The sequence below is a fragment of the Cervus canadensis genome, chromosome 25 (assembly GCF_019320065.1).
Source record: "Cervus canadensis isolate Bull #8, Minnesota chromosome 25, ASM1932006v1, whole genome shotgun sequence".
Taxonomy (NCBI): Eukaryota; Metazoa; Chordata; class Mammalia; order Artiodactyla; family Cervidae; genus Cervus; species Cervus canadensis.
This window is the reverse complement of record NC_057410.1, coordinates 39465363-39491373: the sequence shown is the minus strand read 5'-3', so window position 1 is coordinate 39491373 and position 26011 is coordinate 39465363. Positions and strand designations below refer to the sequence as shown.

The 26011-nt window shown below is 34.1% G+C and overlaps 1 protein-coding gene and 1 non-coding gene across 4 annotated transcripts in view; one reads left to right on the top strand and one right to left on the bottom strand.

Moving 5' to 3' along the window:
- The first annotated feature begins 276 nt into the window (after positions 1-276).
- On the top strand, positions 277-440 carry LOC122427926. The gene has a single exon (XR_006265616.1). It is a non-coding gene; the product is annotated as a U1 spliceosomal RNA (small nuclear RNA).
- A 7394-nt stretch (positions 441-7834) lies between these two features.
- The window catches only part of RASSF9 (Ras association domain family member 9), a 30529-nt gene continuing 12352 nt past the window's right edge, over positions 7835-26011 (bottom strand). For all 3 annotated transcript variants that reach the window (XM_043446444.1, XM_043446442.1, XM_043446445.1), the window contains one exon: positions 7835-12168. In XM_043446444.1, the coding sequence (XP_043302379.1) occupies positions 10908-12152 (1245 nt within the window). In that variant the 5' untranslated portion in view covers positions 12153-12168 and the 3' untranslated portion in view covers positions 7835-10907. The remainder of the gene's footprint in view (positions 12169-26011) is intronic.

The window sequence follows — 26011 nt, the reverse complement described above, 5'->3', positions numbered from 1 at the left end:
TGCATTAAAAATTCATTACTCACTTAGCATAGAGTAAGCATACACTCTTAAAGCCTCATTTAATTTGTATCTACAAGGAATGATGAATGCTAAGCATGGGCTGTAATTATAATTTTAAGATAGTGGAGTAAATTTTAAAGAAGTGACCACCCATGATCCCAGTTAATGGTGGTATTAAGTACAATCAGGTGGAGATGGAAACTTACAGAGCCAGTTTCAGCTGAGCTTCCATGGTGACTGAAGCCTTTACACAGTGCTTGTAAAAGTCACATCACTATACTTACCTGGCAGGGGAGATACCATGATCACGAAGGTGGTTTTCCCAGGGCGAGGCTTATCCATTGCACTCCGGATGTGCTGACCCCTGCAATTTCCCCAAATGTGGGAAACTCGACTGCATAATTTGTGGTAGTGGGGGACTGCGTTCGCGCTTTCCCCTGAAAAAAAAAAAAAAAAGTCACATCACTGCATCAAGACTTTAAAGTATTCAACTCATGTCACATCCTTCAATTCCATTATATAAAAAAAGTTGCTTACTTATTTATGTGTGTATTTATGAAAAGACAAGATTTCAGTTCAAAATAAGTATATAGTTTATCTTTTTATAGCATTTGGGGATTCTTCATCTTTAATCATTATTGATACTTTGGTTATATTGTAATAGCCACGTAATTTTTTCCTATAGTATTTTCATTACTTGAATCTCAAAAAGAATTGTTACTAATTGCTAAAGTAGTCTTTTCTTTTTGTTAATGTGACATTGAGATAGAGGTCAGAGTTGGTCTCTTTCCAGCTGTTTCATAACTATCATCTATCTCCTCATGTTGCCGAAGTCACATACGGCCTCCTCCCTAGCTCAACTACACTGAAGTAATATTGGAGAAACATGGTCAGCAGCCTTTTGTTTCTTTAGAAATTGGGATTTTCTTTAGAAATTGTGTCTTTCTTGATGTTATCTGTTATGAAATAATAGTGGTAAGATAAAATGTGCTATAGATAGAATAATGTGTATTTGCTCAGTAATGTTTTTTGAGGAATAAAAGAAACACTACATGTTATAACATTTTGGCCAACCATTGTATCACTAACTTTTCTGTTATAACAAAAGTGTAGGTCAGTCTTCCTCTTAAGAACTCCTAAATTGTTCTAAATCACAAAGTATTGACAATTATGACTACTTCATATGTACATAAAATGCTGGCTTCATGACAAATATTTATGAACTTGATCTCATTATCTTGAGAAACAGGGAATGTGTAATAGTTTGATTCCTTAACATAACTGAATATTATTGGAAATTAATTTTTTCATAACAGATGTTTTTGATAAATTGTCATTTGGTGTCTGAGAGATATTCTGCACCACACATAATATACTCACACCAACATTTCTTAACTGAAAATTTTGTGGTCTATTTTCAGATTCTAGGCAATATTTGCTGCCTTTAATTGTCTGTTCTGTGAATACACAGTCCCTTCATAATTGTCTCAATGACCAAGTATAGTGCAACTTTATCTTATTAATTTCATTAAAATTTTGGTCGTTGCTTCAAATTAAGTATAAACATAGTCATTCTCCAAGAAAGGATATATATATTGCTTATAAACTTGCATTTATATTTCAATTCATAGCTCTATATCCATTCTCTTTTTTTTCATACAAAATTTTAATTTTCATGCTGGACTATAGTCAAGTATGTTAAGTGAAATTTTATGATGTAGTACTAACTGTGTAAATACGTAGCTGAAATGGTAATGGGATGAATAGATGGACAATTTGTAAATAATGCCCCAAAACTGACAGCAAAAACTGTAACATAACCTATTCTTCAACCTGATGGGTATTTAAATTTTTTGACATAAATGAAATGATACATGATTATTTCATTATCCTTAACATATTAAAAAAGATCGAGAACATATATAATAGCAATACTACAAGTAGTATACTTGCTGCAATTAAAAAAAGGCCTACAGGTACTATGCCAGGTATTTTTCATGCTACATCATTTATCCTTAAAGTGTTACAAAAATTCAGATACTGTTATCTCAATTTTTTAGTTGAGAAAATTCAAGCACAAAATGCTTGAACAGTTTGGCTAAAATCATGTAGGAAAACAGCCTGAAATCCAAACTGAACAGAATTGACCTGGCTTTTTGAGTGAAAACTCAGCTATTTTATGATAGAAGAAATCGTATTTAATTTGCGCTAATAGAACACAACAGGTTGGATAGTTTATTATTCTCAGTGTGCAAGCCTCCTTACTCACCTCTTTGAGGAACAGAGTATAAACACACAAAAAATATCTGCAGTACTTACATGTCAACAGTAGCCCCCACAATAGTCTAATTTCTTCTATCATTTTTACCTCATATTATGTGCTGTTTGAAAGTGATACAATAAAGGTTCTGTTTTGGGCACCTGCCATCTCTGGAGCTGCCTTTTAACAAATTTAGTGTCTGTTTTCAGACTGCCTTTGGCTTCAGATCCTAGAACTGTTTATATCTTTCCCAAGCCAATGATCTCTTAGTCAACGCGAGAATTCTTGCTCTTCACATCCTTTATTTTAGCACAGGTTAGCATAGTAACCTTCAGTTACTCACCAGCTCTGCTAGAATTAATAAACCACAATTGAATGTTGTTGCTTTAGAAACACTGGAGTAGTTCTTTAACAGCACAAAAGTTGGGGCTACAATCTAGATCTCCTTTAGTCCAGTTCTCCAGGGTGAAGTTTAGGAATTTTTAACAAGCACTCTTTGTGAGTCTGTTGTGGAGATAGGTTTGGGAATTACTGCAGAAAGCTTCACAGATCAGAATGCCTAAAAATTTAACTCTCCAACCCAGGGCATGTTCCTCCCTAGTCTGACATACTTTTGAATTATAAATCCCAGTTAGCATTACCATGCTTCATCCCAAGGAAACTGCTGTTCCTCTCAGTATTGACATTTGTCATGATATAATCCTTTGGAAGATGACCTCAGGAGTGGGTAGTGTGGGTAGACGCTGAAAAGGGGTTAGTTAGCTTTCCTATCCATCTTTGGGCTCTTTCTCCTTAAGGTAATTTAGCTTTTTGTCAATACTTGGAAAATCAGAAAAAATATTGGCAATCACTATGTCAAACACTCGCACTTGCTAGAGGAGTGATTCATGAAACTCACATACATAAAAGGTAAAGCTAAGAAGCATTTCAAAGTCTTAGTTTCACTTCTGAAATGGTATAAAACTCTCTCCATGCTCGTGTGAGGTATGACAAATGCTACTTAGAATGAAAAATAAACTAAAAATAGGACTCAGAAGGGAAAAACCTTACCTTGAATGTGCCTCTGTTTAAGTGCCAGTGTGTTTGTGCTGAGTGATAGACAGTTATGATATAATCTTTCCAAGATACTTAAATTATAATAAGAAAATTATTGGATAGAAATTTCACTTTTTGCATCACTTACAAAATAATAGTTAACATGTATAGAACAGCTTTTATGGTCTAGGAACTATGTTAGAACTCTGTTAACAAATCTGATTTTACTAAAAATTTTTTGGTAAATATGAGGTGCTAATATCTGTTAGACTCTGGAGCAATATAAATATAAATAATACAGGCTGTTTTTCTCTCCAACTCTATTTCCAGCATAGTTTTTCTGTTCTGGAAACATAAATGATGTTCTTTTTCCCTGGCCATGTATTGTTTAACTAAAATAACCATGACTCCTTTGTCTATCAAGGGCCAAGCTAGCTGCCCTACCGCCCTGTCCTAACTAATTTGGAAAGAGATAAGAGTGAAAATGTTGGGAAAGGCGGAATTTTTAGTTTTAACTCCTTCTTTTGTCAGTGGGTTACTTTGATTTAACCTTGCATAGCTGCTGCCAGAGATAAAAGAAAGAGAACAGAGCCAAAAACAAGAAATATATCTAATGTGTGTTGTCATTTACCAAATCCATTGAATGCATAATTTAACCAAGCTAGCAAGAACCATCGCTCTTGTTGTTTAGTTGTTATCATGTCCCACTCTTTGCAAAATGGACTCTGGCTCCTCTGTCCATAGGGTTTCCCAGGCGAGAATACTGAAGTCGGTTGCAATTTCCTTCTCCAGGGGATCTTCTTGACCAAGGGATCAAACCTGTGTCTCTTGCTTTGGCAGGTGGATTCTTTACACTCAGCCATCAGGGAAGCCAAATGTGGATTAGCTAATTTATTTATTTTTTTAATTTATTTTTCATTTTCCTTTAAAAAATTATTTTATAGGTAGGAATTTGGTATTCTGGGATTCAGACAGTTTGCTTATAGCATTCAGGCTTACTGTTCCCAGTTGGTTAAACTTATCATTATTCATCACTCTGGCTCTTTGATGTACATGAAAGTCTCTAAAAAGTCTCAGAAAAAGTCAGAGGGATATTCTATTATGTACAGAAAACTTTTAAAGTCTTTAGGTTGTGATGTGTATATATGAAGTATATTGTGAACCAAATTTTCACATTTAATACAAAAACTCTTAGCAAAAAATATGCATCTTCATTTTTATATGAATTTGCTATTTGGTATGCATTTTTTTAAGAAACAGAATTGGTCAATATACATTTTGACAACATATTAAAAAACAGAGACATCACTTTGCCAACAGAGGTCTGTATAGTCAAAACTATGGTTTTTCAAGTAGTCATATATGGATGTGAGAGTTGGACCATAAAAAAGGCTGAGTGCCAAAGAATTTATATTTTCAAACTGTGGTACTCGAGAAGACTCTTGAGAGTCCCTTGGATTGCAAGGAGATCAAACCAGACATTCTAAAGGAAATCAACCCTGTACATTCATTGGAAGAACTGATATTGAAGTGGAAACTCCAATACTTTGGCCATGTGATGGGAAGAGCCAACTCATTGGAAAAGACCCTGGTGCTGGAGAAGAAAGAGAAGAAGGTGGCATAAGATGAGATGTTTAGATAGTATCGCCAACTCAATGGACATGAGTTTGAGCAAACTCTGGGAGATAGTGTAGAACAGGGGAGCCTGGCGTGCTGCAGTCCATTAGCTCACAAAGAGTTGGACATGTCTTAGCAGCTGCAAGAACAACAACAATGGATGTTGTTTTTTTTTTTTTAACAGAATTGGTCAATATACATTTGTAATTCCTTTCTTTCAAACTAGATTTCTCTGTTGTATGGTCTTATAAAAACATCAGTATTAGTGTTTATAAATTTCTTACACAAATAACACTTCAGAATTTACTTAATTCCTATTATTTGGATTTTAATTTACTATTATTCATAAAAACTTGATAAATACCTGAATGCATATGTGTTTCCACAAATTTTAGAATATTTTCTTGCCATTTATTATGAAAAATAGGAGTACTGACTGAAAGCTGCGAATAATTGGAGTCATTGATAGATACCAGTATTTCCAAGTTACTTTCTAATGTTAGTTATAGCAATCACCAGTACAAGGTAAAGCACAAATTCTAATAAAATACACATCTAAATCAATGGAATGCTATACAAAGTCCAGAAGTAGACCTGAAATACATACTAGAGATTGGTTCACCAAAAAAAGGTGGGACAGATTTATTCAGTAAGTGATGAGGGATAACTGGTAACTATCAAAAGAATTCTCTTTCTAATAACTATCAAAAAAATTGTCTTTCTACCTTTGAACATTGTAGTAAACTCAATTTCAGATAGTTCAAATGTTTAAAAATAAGACATGAAACAAATGCAGCATACAGAAGACATGATAGAAACAGTTTTAAAATCACTTATCATGAAATGGAAAGGTGGTTTTAAAGAATCATCCCCCCCAAAAAAAAATCCTCATGTGTTATTAATGAGAAAAATCCATAAATTCAAAATAAAAAAATTTTTTAATTTTTACATTCAAATAAACAAAGACAAACAACATACACTGTGGAAGGAATGAGTATGTTTCCAATTCAGTTCTTAAAGAGTTAATTTCCTTAAAGAGTAATTAGCTATGTTCATTAAATTTTATCCATTTTTCATTCTTTAACATAGTATTTCTATATCTAGCAATCTAGCCTAACAGAAATGCATTGATGAGATAACAGTAAATGACTGTTAATAATAATAAATGATTGGACTATACCTAAATGTCCATCAGAAGAAGACTAGTGAAATAAAATTATAATTGATATAGTGGAATTCCCTGCTATCATCAAACCTCTGCATGAATAATGTAGGAATATATGTGTGTGTGTGTGTGTGTATGCATAGGTTATCTCTAAAACAATAAATAACAGTGATATTTCTGAGGAGGATATCTGGATAATTAAGTCATGGGATAGAAGGGAGACTTACTTTTCCTGGTACACATTTTTTGAATATTTGAATTATAGTAATAATAATAATTTGAATATCGTGTGTCTATTTTACTTGAAAACAAACTCAATGGTATTACATATACATTATATATATACGTATGTGATGTAGGGAGAGACTTAGTAGTCTTCTATAAAAATGTGTCTGATATTTGTATTTAGGAAAAATTTAATAAATTCCTTTTTTTAAAAAATATGAAGGCATTTAGTTTTTCATTTCCTTACATGAAACTATTCATTATGGACCTTACAAATTGCGATTCTCAATTCCAAGGGTTATTGAAAACACAAATTAATTTTAGGTTAAGAAAATGACTACTGTGTATTTTCTCTCACTATTGAGATACGCTGGCTAAGAAAACAATGTTAACTTATTTCTATGTGTCACTACTAAATATTATATACAATCTTTTAAGAGCAATTTCATGGTCATTTATAGAATGAACAAATGAGTTTCCTTATTTTCCAAATCATTATTTCCTAAATTAAAGGTAATTAAAATTACTGCTTTTTGAGAAATAAGGGTAGTGGCAAACTGAATAATAGCAGGGTAGATATATACTTGAGTATTTTTATTTTTAACTGGATTTCATTATAGAAAGTAAGATAGCCATCTATTATCCATCTAGTATAAAACCAGTCATCTAGTATAAAAGTGAGGACATTCTTTCATGATAAGTTGAAACAAATATGTATGAAACCCAACAAAAAGTTTTGTTAGATCATTTTGCTCTATATTAATATTGTCATGAAATGATGCCTGATATCAACTTGTGTGAGTTAGCATGACAATTATATAATTTCAACTGATAAAAAATTTGTTTTTAATATAGACAGGTAACACACCCAAAAAGACAAACAATATCACACGAAAGTATACAACTATTCCGTTTATTATTTTGGACTGGTTACACTTGAAGAAATTGTTTGTATTTTGTACTTGTCACAACAAGTTATTAAACCAATCAGGTAGTATGAAAAGAAATAGCGTAATATTTAAAAGAAATCTATATCACATTAAAAGATATTCCTTTTGTCTCAAGAAAAATACATTTCAATTAAAATAATAATCCTACCTTGTAAAATTATAAAATGCAGCCACAGAAATATATTTTGTCATGTACAGTAGATGTTTAAATAAATATAAAAATAAAATTTTAATGGATTAAAATAGCTTCTACACACCAATGAAAGGCCATTTATTTATATTTTTAGTGAAAAAGAGAAAATAAAATAGTTAAGATATTTCAAAGTTATTTTGTGTATCTCTTAAAACCTAGCTCTATAAAATATTTTTTATTAAATGCATGGATGCAGTGAAAAACACCATAATTTAACCACTGATGAGCTTTTATAAAGAAAATATTCCCATTGTTTGCAATCGGTAACTCTGTGAATTAAAAATAAAACAGAAAATTGATAGTACAGTAACAATTTTTCATAATGACACTAAGACGTAGTCTCTCTTCCAAAGGATTTATAAGTAGAATTGTTAATGTTTTAAGTTTGCTAAAATGCATATTTTATGTATAAAATGCACTGGTATCATTTTTTTTTTTTTTAAGTTACAGTCTTCTGTCTTTTTTTTTTAATATTTTTTTTTAAGTTACAGTCTTCTAAAATTTAGCAATTCAGTTCCAGAATTGAGTAGGGGCAAAAAGATTGATTAGAGGCAGTAAGGTTAACAAGATAGACCAAGTAACAAGGCAATAAAAATATGTTGAGGGAGGGAAGTTAGATAAGTACACAAATAAATATAAGCTAAACCAGAATATAAATGCTCCTTTATGAAAAATACACCTAAAATAATTGTGGGTTCAGAGACAAAGTATTACAAAGTATCAGAGATACAGTATTACAATGGTTGAATAGAAAAACATGTTTCATAGAAAGGGATAATACATTGAAAAGCTTCAAATGGATGGTATTTCAGTATACAGCAGATGGAAGAAAAAAAGAGACATTTTAAGTGGGAGAATGAACACAGTTCTGTGAAAATCTGTCTTGTTATAGGGGAAAATAGTCAGCTTTTGTTTGCTACTTCTAGCTTCATATAACAATTTCATAGTTAATTTGTTAGGTTACTCAAGAATTTATAAACACTTTATTTTAAAGCTTCTATAAATAATTAAAATACTAAAGTTTCTATCAAGTTCTAAATTTAGAATATACATTCTCATTTAATTTTGCATAGCTCAGTATCCAGAGATGAGGGCAATGCATTTTAGTGTTTTTATTTGTATTAATATATTATTCTAAATTAGAGATTCACCATGGAAAATGATGATTTAATACTGTAATGAATCAAAGGCACAAATACATTTGTATAACAACAGAACAAGTTGAAATTCTAAGGTGATTTTAAAACTCAATGGTCTTGCTTGCTGACAAGAGTTTTTAACATTATTTACTGTAAAAATAGAAGAATTTGCCCTTAGAATGCATCACTATGCTTAATTGTATAAAATCAGACATTAATGCAAAGTTTCTAAAATGGCATTATCTAACTAGTTCTATTTCTTATCAGATTTGGATTCAGATAATCAAATTATATAGCAGATAACAATGTTCTTTTCTCACTAAAGAGTAATCCAAAGAGATCTAAAGATATTACTTTCGAAAAACAACACTACAACTGTTTTATATTTGATGATGATCTTCTGAGTTTAATCCCCAGAAGAGAATAATAAATATGTCATTAGCTTTCCATAGTGCTGAATGATTAATGAGATATTAGGCAAATAAACTTCCCTTTCTTAAATGACTGTTCAAGTCCCTTCTTATTTCTTTTAAATTAAACCCATGTTTGTGTTATTACCTATTAGCATACTTTCCCTACAGTGGAAATTCCTACTTTTCTTATCATGCAACTTTAAGTAAGGCCTTCAACAGTATCTTAGTATGAAAAATGGTAACATTAGATACTCCCCAAAACTGAAATATTAAGAAAATTTAAATATCTTCCCAAAGGTTGGCAAAATGTCTGGAGGATGGAGAAATTTTAAAAAAGATTAGGAAACTGAGTTAAAACATATAGTACAGTAAACATAAAGGTAAAAAGGGAAGAAATGAGAAATACTGACTCTTAACCAATATCCACATATTAAAGCTAAGTAAAATAATCATCTACTCACATGTGAGAAAGGTATTAGCTAAAGGAAAAATGAACTGCAGCTGTATTCATGTAATAGTACAACAAAACAGTTTTTAATATGATTATGTCATGTATTCAATAGCAAGAAATAGGCAGGGAAAGAAGGAGATAAGAGAGAGAAAGAGAAAAGAAAGGAACTTCCTAACTAAAAACCAAGCCAAACCAAGCCTCTTCTGGCTCTATAATGATTGTCAGTCAAGACAGAATCTAAATCATCTTTTCAATTTGTTGGATATTTACTTTCATGCTTGAGAGTGGGATACAATAGAGCTACTTTTTTTTTTCAGTTTGCACCTTGGATGAAGGACCATAAAGACAATCTGAATTATAGTGTAGCAGAATAAAAGGTTTTTGTTCACAGGAGCTCCTATCTCTATTTTCAAAGGAAAAATACTAATATTTATGGGTGTTTTCTCGTGTGTGCCAAGTTGCTTGTCGTGTCTGACCCTTTGTGACCCTATGAACTGTAGCCTTCCAAGTTCCTCTGTTCATGGGATTCTCCAGGCAAAATACTGGAGTGGGTTGCCATGCCCTCCTCCTGGGGTACTTAAGGTACATGGAGCTCTATTTTACCCACACAAAGGACCCCAAGCTACATCCCTTCAACTTTTTTAGATAAGGTATAATCAAATAGGACTATGACCCTGTGATTCTTCTCTGTAACCCACACCATATCTCACTCGAACAATGAACCTGCACAGATGACTGGTTTGATCTAAAGGTTTGCATATCAGGTAGAGAAAGCACATACATATCTCTTATTAATTTTTAGCTTCTTTAGAAAAGTTGCTGTTGTCTGCAAAACTTGGCTTTTCTTATTTATACCCCTGTCTGATCCACTGATGGTATTTGTACATGTCCCAGTAACGACCCTTCCATCTCCTGTAACCTAAACCTAAACAGGTAGAGGGGTTCAAGAAGTAACAGAGATGATGTACATTCTAAATAGCAAAGAAATGAACAAATTTGAATTAATACAGTTATAATATAAGAGTTATCATGTACTTTACAGATTATTAAATACCAATGATACAGTGTTGAAAACTCTATAACAATACATCTTAATTTTACTTGTTCACATATGCAGTTTCAATATATTGATGTCTAATATTAAGAATTGAAGTTTGAATAAATCACTTCTCATAGAAACAGATTAAAATTCACATCAAATTATTTCTCTGTTATATACCTACAAGCTATTTTTGCTGCATTCCTAATAAACAGCTCATTGTTTGAACTTGTAATAATTAGATAACACTGGAACTTTTAAATCAAAAACAAAGCAACAAACAAAATTCTCTAGTTCTTATTAGCTACTGAATTCCTTAACATTATTTACATTTTTCTCCAGAGTGGAATATTTAAATTTTCCTATTAAATTAAACAAACAGGAACAATATTAAAGTAGGTCAGAGTGAAGCCATTTAAATTACGTTGACAACAGCACCACATCTCCGGCAGTTGTTTCTGAGTCCTGACTGTGGTTAGAGCTGATACCAGTGTCTGAGTCCGTGTCATTGGTATACATGTTAAATATTCTTTGAGGAAAAGGAGAAACCACTCCATTGCTGGTGGGCACCTCGGATTCCTTTCCTCTGGTTTCCTTCAGCTCGCATTCATCTGCACTGCTGATATGAAGGGAATTGAACTCCTTGGCGAGGAGCTCATATTCCTTGGCTTTCATCTGAAGCAATGAGTCACTGTATTTAATCTCTTTCTGGATGCCACTCAAGTGAGAGTGAATTTTCAAACCAGCTTTCATGCTTTTCTCCAAATCACACCTAACACTCTCTAAATTAGAGCTTTCGAGCTCACTGGCAGCTGCCCCTTCTGCATCTTCATTTATCTCCATGAAAACACTTTTTACTTCTTTCTCTATTTCGGCAGAGAGCTTATCAATGAGCTTTCTGTAGTAGATCAGTCGTTCCTCCAGCTGTACAATTCCATCACTTTCTCGCAGGTCCTCCAGAATCTGCCTTTCATCATATTCCAAGCATAGTTTTTGCTCAACTTCCCTGAAACTGGGCATCATATATGCATCCTGGACATAATTTTCACCATTATTTTCTACCCGATCAAGATGAAATTTAGCTTCACACTTTTCAATTTCCAGATCCAGCTCTTTCATTCTCTTGACTTGTTGATTAATAGTGTGATCCTGGGAAATAATCAGATGAACTAATGTCTCCATACTATCTCGCTCTTGGGAAACTGTGTCCTGCTTAATTTTAGCCAGCTTCCGGAAAGTTTTCCTGACAATTCTTTTTTGTTTATCTGGTGGTAATGTCTTCATGTAATTTGCTGGGCTGAGCTCCCACAGTTTTTCTGTATTTTGCACTAATTTGGCTTCAGCTGTCCGCCACAAGGGAACTGGAAGAAAAGCATCTGCTTTAACCAAAACAAACTGCATATTAGGCTGCTCGTCTCCCCATGCTTTCCAAAGCTTCAGGATTCTAGTTAGGGGAGGAAGAACCCGTTCAGAGCCTCTCCACTTTTCTATGATGCAGTAATCACTGGGCTTTCCCAGAAGAAATCGTTTCTCCCCAAATGTAGTCTCGTGTTCCTCAAGCAAAGCCTGGATGACGTCAGCAGAGGTGGTGCGTTTGGTTAGCCCACAGACAATCTTCTCTTCTTGGCAAACCCAAACCACAATTTCCTTCTCTTCTGAATCCATTTCTTTAGTTGGGGATCTAAAAGAAAACAAAGTACATTACATTACTGTCATCACTGTGTAAACTCAGAAAGATGGTTTAATTTTAATACCCTCTCTAAATTTTACCCTTAGTGAGAGATGCATTTTGAGGTGGGACTACATAAGAATCAGACATTTTATGGTAATAAAGAAAATTTAAGACCATGAAAAATATCTTAGTTTTCTTTTTAACTCCTATTGGGCTCTGGAACAAGCAAATTGCCGTCAAAGATAATGAAGGCTATTTTATCTTTAGAAAGCCAGACACAATATAACTGGAGTTAGAATTGCCAGAGTTAAGACAATAATCAAAGTGGTGATGAATAGGTAGAATACGACTATTCTGGGGCTTCCCAGGGTGGTCCTAGTGGTAAAGAACCTGTCTGCCAATGCAGGAGATGTATGAGATGCCGGTTCAATTCCTGGTCAGGAAGATTGCTTGGAGGAGCACGTGGCAACCTACTCCAGTATTCTAGTCTGGAGAATCCCATGGGCAGAAGAGCTACAGTTCATAGGTTCACAAAGAGGAGGACACAACTGATGTGACTTAGCATGCACACACAAGACTATTCTGCTGGAGACATAGGGCTAGGAAATAACCATGAAAATGTAAACGGAATGTTATTAGAGTAAAAGAGTTGAAAATACTCCACTATTGAAATTAGTGATTATTTCACCCTGCAAATATTTACTGTATGCCAACCATGTGCCAGATATGTCTGAAGATGCTAAAGATATAGCAATAAGCAAAGGAGACAAGGATGTGGACATAAATGTGTAATTAATATAAGATAGCGGTAAACGCTAGGAAGAGAATTAAAGAGGGTAAAGTGATAGAGAATGACTTGGAAGAAGGAGAGGTCTACTTTATTTAGAGAGCTCGGGAGGGACTTCTCTAAGAAGGTGACATGTGAATAGGAATAAAGTCACACAGTTAGTAGTGACAGAGTGAAGATTCAACCTAAGTAAAAAAGCTGACTGGAGAGTTCTTTTAACTGATGCATTGTAAAGAAAAGTTTACGAGTTTAATGTCTTAGACATGTGGATTAAATTGGAAGAAAAATCATAAACTACTTCTTACAGAGGAACTCTACCACACAAATTAGCCTTTGATAGCAGTGGAACCATAGTGCCTCATAAGAGCACCCAACTGGTCAAGGAAGGACATTTCCCAATAGCCAGCCATGGAGAAAAGTATGTGGAAATGTGTTACCTTCTATGCCTTTTTCTTATTAATCTTGTTCCTGCTTTCATTCAGCAATAAAGGATTTTGACTGGCCTGGATGCCTCCCTCAGCTGACAAAACCCTCATAAATATAAAAGCCCTACTGCTAACTCCTTTGAGTAATCTTCACATCCTGTTCCATTTTCTAGATGGAAAACATCAGTTCTGGGTCTGTAGCTAAGGATGACAGGACTTATAAACGCTTCAGCTCTACACTGCAGCTATGAAGAAGACTGGAAAACAGGGATCAGGGAGTCTTTATGTACACTAGAAGAATAATGACGTACATGAGAATTCTCCAATTCTTCCATGATCCCTGCTCTAATTGGGATTCTCTTGTTTTGGAAGGAGCAAGTGCTTATATGTTATGGCTTCCACTAGATACCTGATAGTTTTCAGCTCATGTGGATGATATAACCCTAACAGTCATTATGCACAATCAAGAAAAATAAATTATTTACATATTACATATGAGAAATTGAGTGCCTTTATTAATAGTCTCACAGGCTAACTGGTTCCAAACACTTAAAAAAGTTTGCTCTAAATGTCCTTTTATTTTCTTGAGTCAATTATTCTCTAAATATTTTGAGGAATTTTTATTACCATCATTCAAACCAGGTAATTTTCAAAACTCTTACCACTTGCCTGAGCATGTTTTAAAGTAATGACCATTCTTCATTGAATGTAGGCAGTAAATCTTCCATATCTAGTCAGTATAAGCTTCATTATGTTTAATTCTACTTTGTAGCAGGCTTAGGATTTTGCAAACTATGCTTATTTTATAGTATGGCTCCAATTGAGTTTCTATTTACTCATTCATTTAATAAATATTTGCTGAGCATCTCTTCAGTGGTTGATACCATCATGGAAATGTGGATCATAGAAATATTTGTATGATTTATAAAACATTTGCTGTTTAGTTACTAAGTCATGTCAGCCTCTTTTACCACCCATGGACTATAGCCCGCCAGGCTCCTCTGTCCATGGGATTTCCCAGGCAAGAATACTGGAATGGGTGGCCATTTCCTTCTCCAGGGTATATCCCTGATCCAGGGATAGACTTGTCTCTTACATCTCCTGCATTGGCAGGTGGATTCTTTTACCACAGAGTCCCCTGGGAAGCCCAATATATAGTATACTGCATCTATAATTACATAGTATGAAAGTGTGTTAGTTGCTCAGTCCTGTCAGACTCTTTGTGACCCCATGGACTGTAGTCTGCTAGGCTCCTCTGTCCATGGGATTTCCCAGGCAAGAATACTGGAGTGATTGCCATTTCCTCTTCCAGGGTATTCTGACCCAGGACTGGAATCCAGGTTTCCTGCATTGCAGGTGGATTCTTTACCATCTAAGCCACCTAGGAAGTCCTTATTATATATACATAATATATACTACATAATTATTTAGTATATATTATGACATTTCCCATACATACACTTTAAAAAATTACATATGTATTTTACACTTTATTAAATTTGATATTATTGAATATATCCTAAGATTCTCATTAAGTATTGTTATGTTTGGGATCAAGATTGCTGGGAGAAATATCAATAACCTCAGATATGCAGATGACACCATCCTTATGGCAGAAAGTGAAGAGCCTCTTGATGAAGGTGAAAGAGGAGAGTGAAAAAGCTGGCTTAAAACTCAGCATTCAAAAAACCAAGATCATGGCATCCAATCCCATCACTTCTTGGCAAACAGATGGGGAAACAATGAAAACAGTGACAGATTTTATTTTCTTGGGCTCCAAAATCACTGCAGATAGCGACTGCAGCCATGAAATTAAAAGACGTTTGCTCCATGATCAACCTAGACAGCATATTAAAAAGCAGAGACATTACTTTGCCAACAAAGGTCCATACGGTCAAAGCTATGGTTATTCCAGTAGTCATATTCTTGGCTGGAGAATCCCATGGACAGAGAAGCCTGGTAGGCTACAGTCCATGAGGTCACAAGGGTCAGACACGACTTAGAAGCTAAACCACCACCGCCATGTTTGGATGTGAGAGTTGGACCATAAACAAGGCTGAGTGCCAAAGAATTGATGCTTTTGAACTGTGGTGTTGGAGAAGACTCTTGAGAGTGCCTTGGAATGCAGGGAGATCAAATCAGTCAATCCTAAAGGAAATCAGTCAATCCTAAAGGAAATCAGTCCTGAATATTCATTGGAAGGGCTGATACTGAAGCTGAAACTCCAATACTGTGGCCACCTGATGCAAAGAGCCGACTCATTAGAAAAGATCGGTGTTGCTGGGAAAGATTGAAGGCTGGAGGAGAAGGGGACGACAAAGGATGAGATGGTTGGATGGCATCACTGACTCAATGGACATGAGTTTGAGCAAGCTCCAGGAGATGGTGAAGGACAGGGAATCCTGGCTTGCTGCAGTCCATGGGGTTGCAAAGAGTTGGACATGACTGAGAGACTGAATAAAAACAACATGCTCTGTTTATGTTTTCAAATAGTTTATAATCACAAAATATGCTTAAAAATTATTTATGTATATAAAAGAAAATAAAAAACACTCATAGTACCACAGTATCCATTTTTATTTGACACTTTAATTTCTTTTTTGCCTTCTGAAACATTAACAAGATTTACTTGTAAAGATCTGCAAAAAAGGAATAGTAGGAACAATACTAGATATTTTATAATATGATTATATGTTATATATTATATATATAAATATATATATTTTATAATATGAATTCATCTTAATCTTCACTAACAATTCAATTTCATTTCATTCTTCTTGAATTCTGAAAATTATTTTTTTCTAATCTTCTGTACTCATCACTGTAATACTGCAATACACACACACACACACACACACACACACATATATATACACATCTGACTCACATTTCTCACAAGATTGCTTCAAATATCAGATAAGAGAAAGAAGAAGAGTGCTTTGAAAATTGTGGAAAATGTACTGGGTAAATATAGGTTATTAACACTAATGGTAAAATTACTGTTATTATTACTTAATGCTGAGAAGGGTATGGTATTATTCAGTAACATTATTGAGCTTGCTACAGTAGTTAATAGTATTATTTTCAAAATATTTTCCCATCTACCCCACAATATTTTTTCACCTGTTTTCAGCTGGTCAATATTTTTGCATGTACACTCCCAATATAACACAACTGTTTATCTAATAAAAATATGTTTAAAAGGATCACTAATATAATATTTGGATCAGAGATGAGCTGAGAATCCTTTTAATCTTTCTCTGATTTATAGCTTTCTGATTTTAACACTGTGGTAATAAAGTTTATTACACTGAAAATAAATCTATACATATATTTATATTTCATCTGACTATTCTTCTATAACTATTTCATTATTCAGTTTTTGCCTTTTAGAGTATCTTCTTCAGACAAATAAGAAAATTTATATGCCAAATGAAACTCTTCAGTGACATGTGTTAGCCTCACAGGTACTTTTCCAGATTTATTCTGAAATAGAGTGAAAATTATATATGAGAATTTTTGCATTCACCCTGTATTCAATCATGAACTTAAAAATGTCTCCACTGATAATTAGTTTTAATACCACAAAACACACAGAATTAAGATGAGTTGGCTTGGAATTACATATGGAAGTTCATACAACTAAATATTTCTTCAACAAGTTTCCATTGAGTAACTATGGTGCATAAAGCAGTAGGGAATAAATCAACTATTTAAATCTGGAAATCTTAAGTATTAAATAAGACATCTTAATGTCAAATTGAAGATCTACAACATAAGTATTTACAGAAAAAGGATTAAGTGTGAAGGCAGAGAAAAATAAAGATAAATAGATAATATTTGGCCATCTTTATTAAGTTGTACAAAAAAAAAAATGAACTTGGGGCCCAGGAGAATAATTCAAAAAATGACATTTCTTCCTAGTATGGTAGACATTGAAGTTTGATCGAGATTTGATGTATAAAATTTATCAGGACAAATGTTTCATATTGAGCCCAACTTTAAAAAAAAAGAATCATTAAAATGAGAAATTATTAAGAATAATTACATTATAATATATGCTAAAACCATTGCTTAGTCATGTCTGACTCTTTGTGACCCTGTGGACAGTAGCCCACCAGGCTCTGTCCATGGGATTGTCCAGGCAAGAATACGGAGTGGGTTGCCATTTACCCCTCCAGGGGATCTTCCCCACCCAGGGACTGAATCTGCATCTCCTGTGGCTCCTTAACTGCACGTGGATTCTTCACTGCTGAGTCACAGAGGAAGCCCGGTGAGGAATCCTGATCCATATACACAACAAAATACTTTCATCACAGCTTTGTCTATTCCGTTTTTTCTTACATCTTGTGGGGAAACTAACAGTAACATATATTAAAACAAAAATAACAAATAAGTGAGACATTTCCAAAATAAGTGATGCAAGTTGGTATTCTACTTAATGGATTGCCAATGGAACTTTTTCTCCTTTCACCCTCATGGCCAGTCTTTATGATTATTATTATTAATCCTGCCCAACTGGACTTCCCTCTGTTAGTCCCAGAACTGGTCCTAAAGAATATTGATAGCTGCATTAAGATGCTATAGAAACACAAGTATTCAGAATAGGATTAATTTTAGTTCAGGGGGAAAAAAAACAAACCTGCATTCATAGATTTCATTAAGAAATAGTAAATCTTCCTTCTTCATTAAGAAATAGTATTTGAATATCTGACCATTAAATGGGGAATGGACAGTGGGAAGAAAAGATGTGGGGAGGAAACGACAGGATAGAAGTGGCCAAGGAGACTAGGGCAGCACCAGGGCCATGGTGAGGGTTGGAAGTCAGCAGAAAGGGTTTCACTGTATTTCTCCGTTACTCCTTTGCAGGTTTATTCTGCCCTGTGACAGAGTAGACAACCAAAGACCAGAATTAGGAATGAAGGTTTTGAGACACCTTCAGTTTAGGAGAAGAAGTAGTCAAGATAATATCTGCAGTCTTTACAGGACCAAAGGAAAATTCTCAGAGATAACCAGGGGAAATGGGGAAAAAAAAAAAAAATCTATCACTTAGTTAAGGCTGTGGACAGCACAGGCATGTACGACATGCCTAGACAAGTTAGAAAGTGTCTTTAAAAATACACTTTGTCTTTAAAATTGTCTTTAAAATACACTTTAAAATTGTTTTTAGCAATAAAACTACACTAAATAGAACATTTTCTTGCTTTGGTTATTCAAAGGCACCCTGGAATATAATACTGTCTTGAAGTCACATTATTCAAATGAATTGGAATACAATACTGTATTTTTTAAAATCTGGTTACTGTGCTTTTCTGACTGCTGAATACAAAACAAGGGTTGCTATTATTCTAAATTTTATCAGACTTTTGGCCAAACTAAGATATTGTCTTAATATTTTTTTTTACATGCAGTTCAAATTAAATGAATGCTTTCCAAACTTCTCATTCTATAGAGAAGTATGAATTATCTCCTTAATATTTCTTAACACATAGTAAAATTAATTCCCTTTGAAATTTTTATTAAACCTCAAAATATATTTAAACTCCTCAAAAGACAAACATTTATTTTTCCCTGATATCATCATGCAGTTCAAAGCCCCAGCAAGGACCACAGCCAGAATTAATACAACATATGTTATTCATTTATGTATCCTGTAATAAAAATAAGAATATAGAGAACAAAATACATGTTGCACTGAGATTCTGATCCAGCACAGAGAACAGATTTCAATGCCTCATAATAGTCAGATTTTTCCATGGAAAACATAGATGCCTGTGGAATTATAAAAATCCTTCTTATGAAGTCTGTTCTCAAAATATCTTGACCAAATAAACTATCACAGGGAATTAGATCCAGTCTATAGAACTCCTCAGTATATAACCCACTACATGTGGCACTCATATTTAAAACATGTCAGTAAATAACACTTGGAGACAGACTAACTCAACAATGCAAGATTCCGAACTGATGATTAGGGGTGAAAGCTATAATACAGTAATAAAAGAAATTCAATCTCAGGATATTTATGTCAGGCTCAAATCTAAAATTACCTTGTAGAAGTTTACATTGTCTTGAATAAAAGCATATAATTAAATAAAGAATAAAGATAGGTGATGATAAAGGGCAAGTTTACTAAATCACATTCCATACCAAAGATTATAAACTGGTATTTGAATTTACAAACCCAGCTCTATACTAATTATGAAGTTTAAAATGCTGAGGATGCCATAAGTAATTAGTTTGCATAGTCAAGGTTTAAATTACATGACACATCTCTTTTTCAAACTAAAAGGTCAAGCTTCCAAATTTAATAGCATCTTTTCCCAATAATCAAAATTATCAGAGTACAAACACTGGCTTGGCCATAACCTCTTACAGAAAAACTCAAATGAATGTTTTATACAATCCAATACAATGAGTTTAGCTAATTAATTAGTTAACATCAGTACTATTATGTAAGAGAAAAATTTATATTTTGTGTACTATAATTGGGTGGCTTGTAATAAGAGAAAAAGAATGACCCAAACACAAATTTCAAGACAGACTCTGGTAAAAAGTTTAAATATATGATAGAAAAAAGTTCTATGTAAATCAATTAAATCTATCCTAAGTTAGTTATTCCCCAAATAAATTGTCCATTTTGAATTATAGCATACATATTTTTATAACTTGATGCAACATTCATTTCTTAACACATTACTGACCAGAGGCATTAGTTTCTGCAAAAAATCCCCTGGTCAATAATGTGTTAATAGAACTATGATTTTAGTAAATGTGAAAAAACAATGAGGGTAAAATTCTATAGAAGATAAGATGATCTTTAAGTTCAGAAATTCGTTATATAGCTAGGAAGGAGAAAAGATATGTTTAGAGAGAAAGAGATTTTAAAAATTCAAGACCATCTTAAATATTATTGGAAATCATGAGATATTAACACATTCTGTATAAAAATGCTACAAAATTTTTTAAAAAAACAATAATAATCAAAGCTAGGTAATATGCAATAAACCATAATAAGACATAGAAGTTGACCCCAATGTCTTCAAGACATTTTCAGTTCCCATAACCCTTTAAAGTCAAATTAGGCAAAAGAGCCTCATGAGATTTTATTTGGGACAGGATCTTGGATCCTAGATCTAAGATCCTTGGATCTTATCTGTGAGGTGGACTCTTTCAGTTTATTACTTAATATGATGATGTTTAGGTTTGGTAGTTAAGGAACAGATACTTAGAAAATAAGTTAAGGTGACTGGGGAAAAGAACAGTGGGGTGTGTGTAAAAGAAGACATTAGATAACAATAGCTAACATTTATTGCATGTTTAATATGTGCCAGGAAGTGTTTTAAGTGCTTTATATATATCAACTCATATAATTTTCATCACAACCCTATCAGCTAGGTCCTATAATTCATTACAAAGATTAAAAAACTGAAGCACAAGAAATTAAGAATTTGTTCAATACCACCCTCAGCTAGTAAGTGGGAGAAAATACGGATCACATAGAAATAAGGAAAATAAGAATAATTCGGATTAAATGAATTAGAATTGAATCCATACTGATGAACTTCCTATTGCCTAATACAATAATCAACATATTTCATTAAGTTTTCTCTCTGGAAACAAGATACTAAATCTGAGTCAGATATAGTCATCTACTGAGGAGGGGAAAACGAAAAAAACCTTTTGTGATATTATGATAAAAGTATTTTATATACTTACTTACTACCTGCTTCTATACATTGTCAATACATGCAGGATCATTTATCAATGTGATATTTAATGACTGACTTTCTTGGAAATCTGGAGGCTTGTCAGTACACAGACTCCTAATTCTTTCATCTGTTTAAGAAGCAACTATAAAATTATTTTATAGTTCCTCTAGTAGACATCTGAGTAAAATGCTGAACTGCCCATTGAATTCAGATTTTTTAAAAGTACTTTATTCATTCCAGCACCTAGAGATAATTAATATTTATATTTTTTCTATATACAGACTACATTTTTAGTAAGTTCTAAAGAATGACAAGGTCCCTAATCATTTAAAAGCTTTACTGAGAACCTCCCTGGCGGTCCGCTTGTTAAGAATCCACCTGCCAATACAGGGTACACAGGTTCAATCCCCGGTCTGGGAAGATTCCACATGCCACAGGGCAATTAAGACTGAGCCACAACTGCTGAGCCGGCGCGCTAGAGCCCACACTCCACGACACAAGAAGCCATCAGATGAGAAGCCTGCGGACCACAGCTAGAGATCAGGGCCCGCTCATCACAGCTAGAGACAGTCTGTGCACAGCAGTGAAGACCCAGCATGATCAAAATTAAACACATATTTTTAAAGCTATATTACCTTTTAAAATCTATTTTGTTTGGGCTATTTTCTGTACTTAAACACTGATCACCTTAATGCACCATGAAGACATGTGAAGTAAAGCAAATATACTATTGATGGGATTCAATACATGATACTCCAAAATATGGTACCTTGAGTATTTTAAGCGGAAGGAGTTCTAGAAAATGGGAGAAACGGGGAGTTCACGTGGACATTCCATCCCAAGCCACTCGCCTGAAAGTGATCCTAGGACCCTCAGGTGAGAGATGCCCTTCCTCTATCTGAAGGAAAGGAGCATTCTTATCTCTGAATACAAAATGAAGAGGAGAATCCAAACAGACTCCATTAAATTTCTCCCAGTTTACTATACTTACTTTGTATCCTTTGACCCATCTACCACACTTCTCCATGACTGTGCATTCTTCATTAAACCTAGCATAAAACAATTGAGATTTAACCATTTCCTTAGATCTTCATTTCTTTAAGAAGGCTCCTGAGTCATGTAAAACTTACAATAAATCAATTTGAATGCTTTTCTCTTGTCAGTCTGTTTCCATCAGTTTAATTTTCAGAGCCAGGCATGGAACTTAACAGGGTCAAGGAAAACTTTATATTCCCCTACACAATACATAAAATTAAAAAAAAAAAATTAGGTGACAATTTTGACTCTTTTTGTACTGTTTACACACTTAGACACACACAAAACAAAGTTTGAACACAATTAAAATTAATGAAGCAGACAAATGGTGAGGAATCTCTCTGCGTCCACAAGCTAAAATAACTCTGGTTATTTTACCCAGAGAATACCGCATGCCCTCTGAAGTAACATTTTTGAGATCATAGTACTGCAGTCTCAGGAAGAGATAATCACAGATCGTGTCAGCCACAAATAATACAAGCCTTTGCTTAGTCTGCTAAGCAAATTTGGATTACTGTTTTGATAGATGAAGCATGAAAATAGTGCTATCAAATAGTTTTCGTTAAACACAAACTATTTATTTTATTCACATTTTATTCAAATAGTTTTAAAACTGGAGTCCTTCAGAAAATTAATCATTCTATGAAAAATAGAGGCAGCATAATATTAAAACTATCTTGAAAATTAAAATTTTATGCATATATATACATAGGAAAAAATCACTAGTTCTATGCATTACTAATACCAGTTTAATTTTCTAGGGTGTAATAATATAAGCCAGTCATATAAGATAAGAAAAACCCTAAACATTCCATCACTGCAGGATGGAATGCTATACATAATTCCCATAAACAGAGAAAAGGGAAGGGGATGTGAAATGAATGTGTATTGGAGATTGGGGGCGGGGGGGTAAGTAAACTAAGCTTATAGTTCAGATTCCGGAAGTTGATTATACTCACAATGTAAATATTAACATGCAGTGTTTACCAGATGAAATGCTGAAAAAAATATCTAATCATATTGGAAATTCTAGGGCTTACTTCTAAGTGTTACCCGTGCTTCGCAAATACCTAAAGTTTCCTTATTGATTTGTACTTTGTAAAGAAATATTTCATAACAACAGAGCATATTCATTAAAGGAAAGTTACCCAGCCTGAATATTTTGTTTAACAATAGCTGTAGTTATGTCAACTACTAACATTCATTTTCCTTTTGGCAGCTAAGCCCATAATTGGTTTTGCCTTCTTAGTGGAAGCTGTTTTCTAATGACGGTGATTTTCAGCTTGTATTTGCCTGCAGCCACCTACTGGTCCCTCTCTAAATGTGTTCTGAAATATGCTGGCAGATTTGAATGGCACTAGAAAGATGTAAGAATTTGAATTATCCAGTAGGATAGCTGAAAACATAAGAGGAGCTCCTTTATTCCTGATTTCTACATTCTGAACATGGTCTATAATAGACAGTAATAAACTATGACTTCCAACTGGAAGTTTTATCTAAAATAATCATCTCTTCACATTAGTCACAAATCAATTAGCTAAACAGCAACAACAAGTAAATTACTTGTAGAAATAAGAATATACCAGGGCCTCATGCCATTTTTTAAAAGAGCTCCTTGAAAACATTATCGATAAAAGAAAAACACTGGTCATCTATATCAAAAGTATCTTACATCCATTTACCATCTCAAAGTTTCTAACTCTTTAATAGCCAGCCTCTGAATGTTCACTGCCTCCACCTCCTCTAGGACTTTGCTTCATAATTTATCCCTTCTTTTATAATGTTTTAAAATAATTTCATTTTTCATTTATTTATTTGGCTGAGCGGGGTCTCAGTTGCAGCACGTGGGACCTGCATTGCATTATGTGGGATCTTCTGTTGTGATGCACAGAATTCTCTAATTGTGGAGCTCAGGCTAAGTAGCCACAGTGCAGGGGCTTAGCTGCTCCGGGGCATGTGGGATCTTAGTTCACCAACCAGGGATCAAACCCCTGTTTGATTGCAAGGTGAATTCTTAACCACTGGCCCACCAGGGAAGTCTTGGTTTATCCCTTCTTAAACTCATTATATCTTCTATCTTTACTTCTGGCCCTTCCTACAATCAAGTCACACAATTTGACCACATACACACCTCAACTATCTTTCCTTCAAAAACTCAAATAATAACCCACAGTCACTTTCTCCAGTTCATGTCTTTCCAATAACAACCACTTTAAAGTGACTTCCACCACCACACACCCACAGCAGACACATTTCTCCTAGCTTTATCAAAGATGTAATCTCTAAATCCAATTGCTATTTTTGGAACTGATCTGACTTGACCTCTTTATAAGATTTATGTTGTGACGTTTTTCTCTCATTTTTGCAGTAGTTAGTTCCTTGACTTCATAACTTTACTCTTTCTTCCTTTCCAACTTCTTTTCAGTTCCGATGTGGCCCTTGCTTCTGCATACTCAATAAATGTAGATGTCATGCAGGGGTGGCCACTAATTCTTTGCAGCTTTTTCCATTGAAAAATGGAATCTATTTCCTTTTCCTTGAATAGACCTTGGGACTAAGTATGGCCAATAGAATGTGATGAAAACCACATGTGCAAGTTCTAGAGTCCAGGCTTCAAGAAATCTTGCAGCTTCTCCTTCTTCTTCCTGGAATGCTGTTCTGAGACTGCTGTTTGATGAAAAAACTTGAGATGAAAGACCACATAGAGAGACAGAGAGATCCAGCCATCTCAGTTGACCAGTTGACCCACTGGACACTAAGCCTTGACTAACTCACTGCTCATGAGAGAGCTCAAGTAAAAACCAAAATAAGACCCCAGTTTACCCAGAAAATCAAAGCAAATAATGCATTGCTAGAACCTTCCTGGTAGTCCGATGGCTAAAACTCCATTCTCCCAATACAAGATGCCCAGGTTCGATCCTTGGTTGGGAAACTAGACCCCATGTGCTGCAACTAAGACCCCATGTGGCCAAAAAGGAAAAAAAAAAATGTTGTTTTCAGCTACTAATTTTTATGATGCTTTTATTATCAGTAAATGATAACTGATACGATAGGCATCTCCCAGGTTTTTATGACTCATTTCTTGTCTCACTATATACATCTTTTTTTTCATTTATTTTTATTAGTTGGAGGCTAATTACCTTACAATATTGTAGTGGTTTTTGCCATACATTGACATGAATCAGCCATGGATTTACATGCGTTCCCCATCCCGATTCACTATTTACATCTTATGGGTGACTGTCATGTCAGCCACAACCTTATCAACCAACTGTATGGCAGTAGTTCCAAAATCTATTATTTTTCCCTTTGAGCTCTAGACTAATATTCCCAACTTCGTATTTACATGTTTACTTGATCTTTATATTATAGCCACCTCAAACTTAGTCCATGAAAATGAATTCACCATTTCCTCTTCCCACGTCTCAAACTCTTCCATCTCTTGATTTCCCATCCTATCAAACGGGACTCACTATCATCCTGCGCAAACTGGGAATCTTCCTAGAGTGTTTTCTCTATCTCATCCCCCTTTAACACAGTCACCATCTCTACCTGTCTAAGTGTTCTTTTATTTTTTTTTTGGAGCATGAGTGGTGGAAGGGTTTTGAGGGAGAAATAAATAAAAGGAATTTTTCAGTCAACTAGGACTATCCCCTCCATGTAAATAAAAATTTGTTTATGTGCAGTCACACCCACTTAATTTTGAATTGTCTATTTCATACCACATGGACAGAGTTGAGCGGTTGAGACATTATGGTGGGAATAACCTAAACATTTATTATATGACCTTTTACACAAAAAGTTTACCAACTCCTGACCTAGATGACTTACTTGCATCAAAAATCTAGATTTTGTTTATTTAATTACTAAAATATTATTTGAACTCCAAT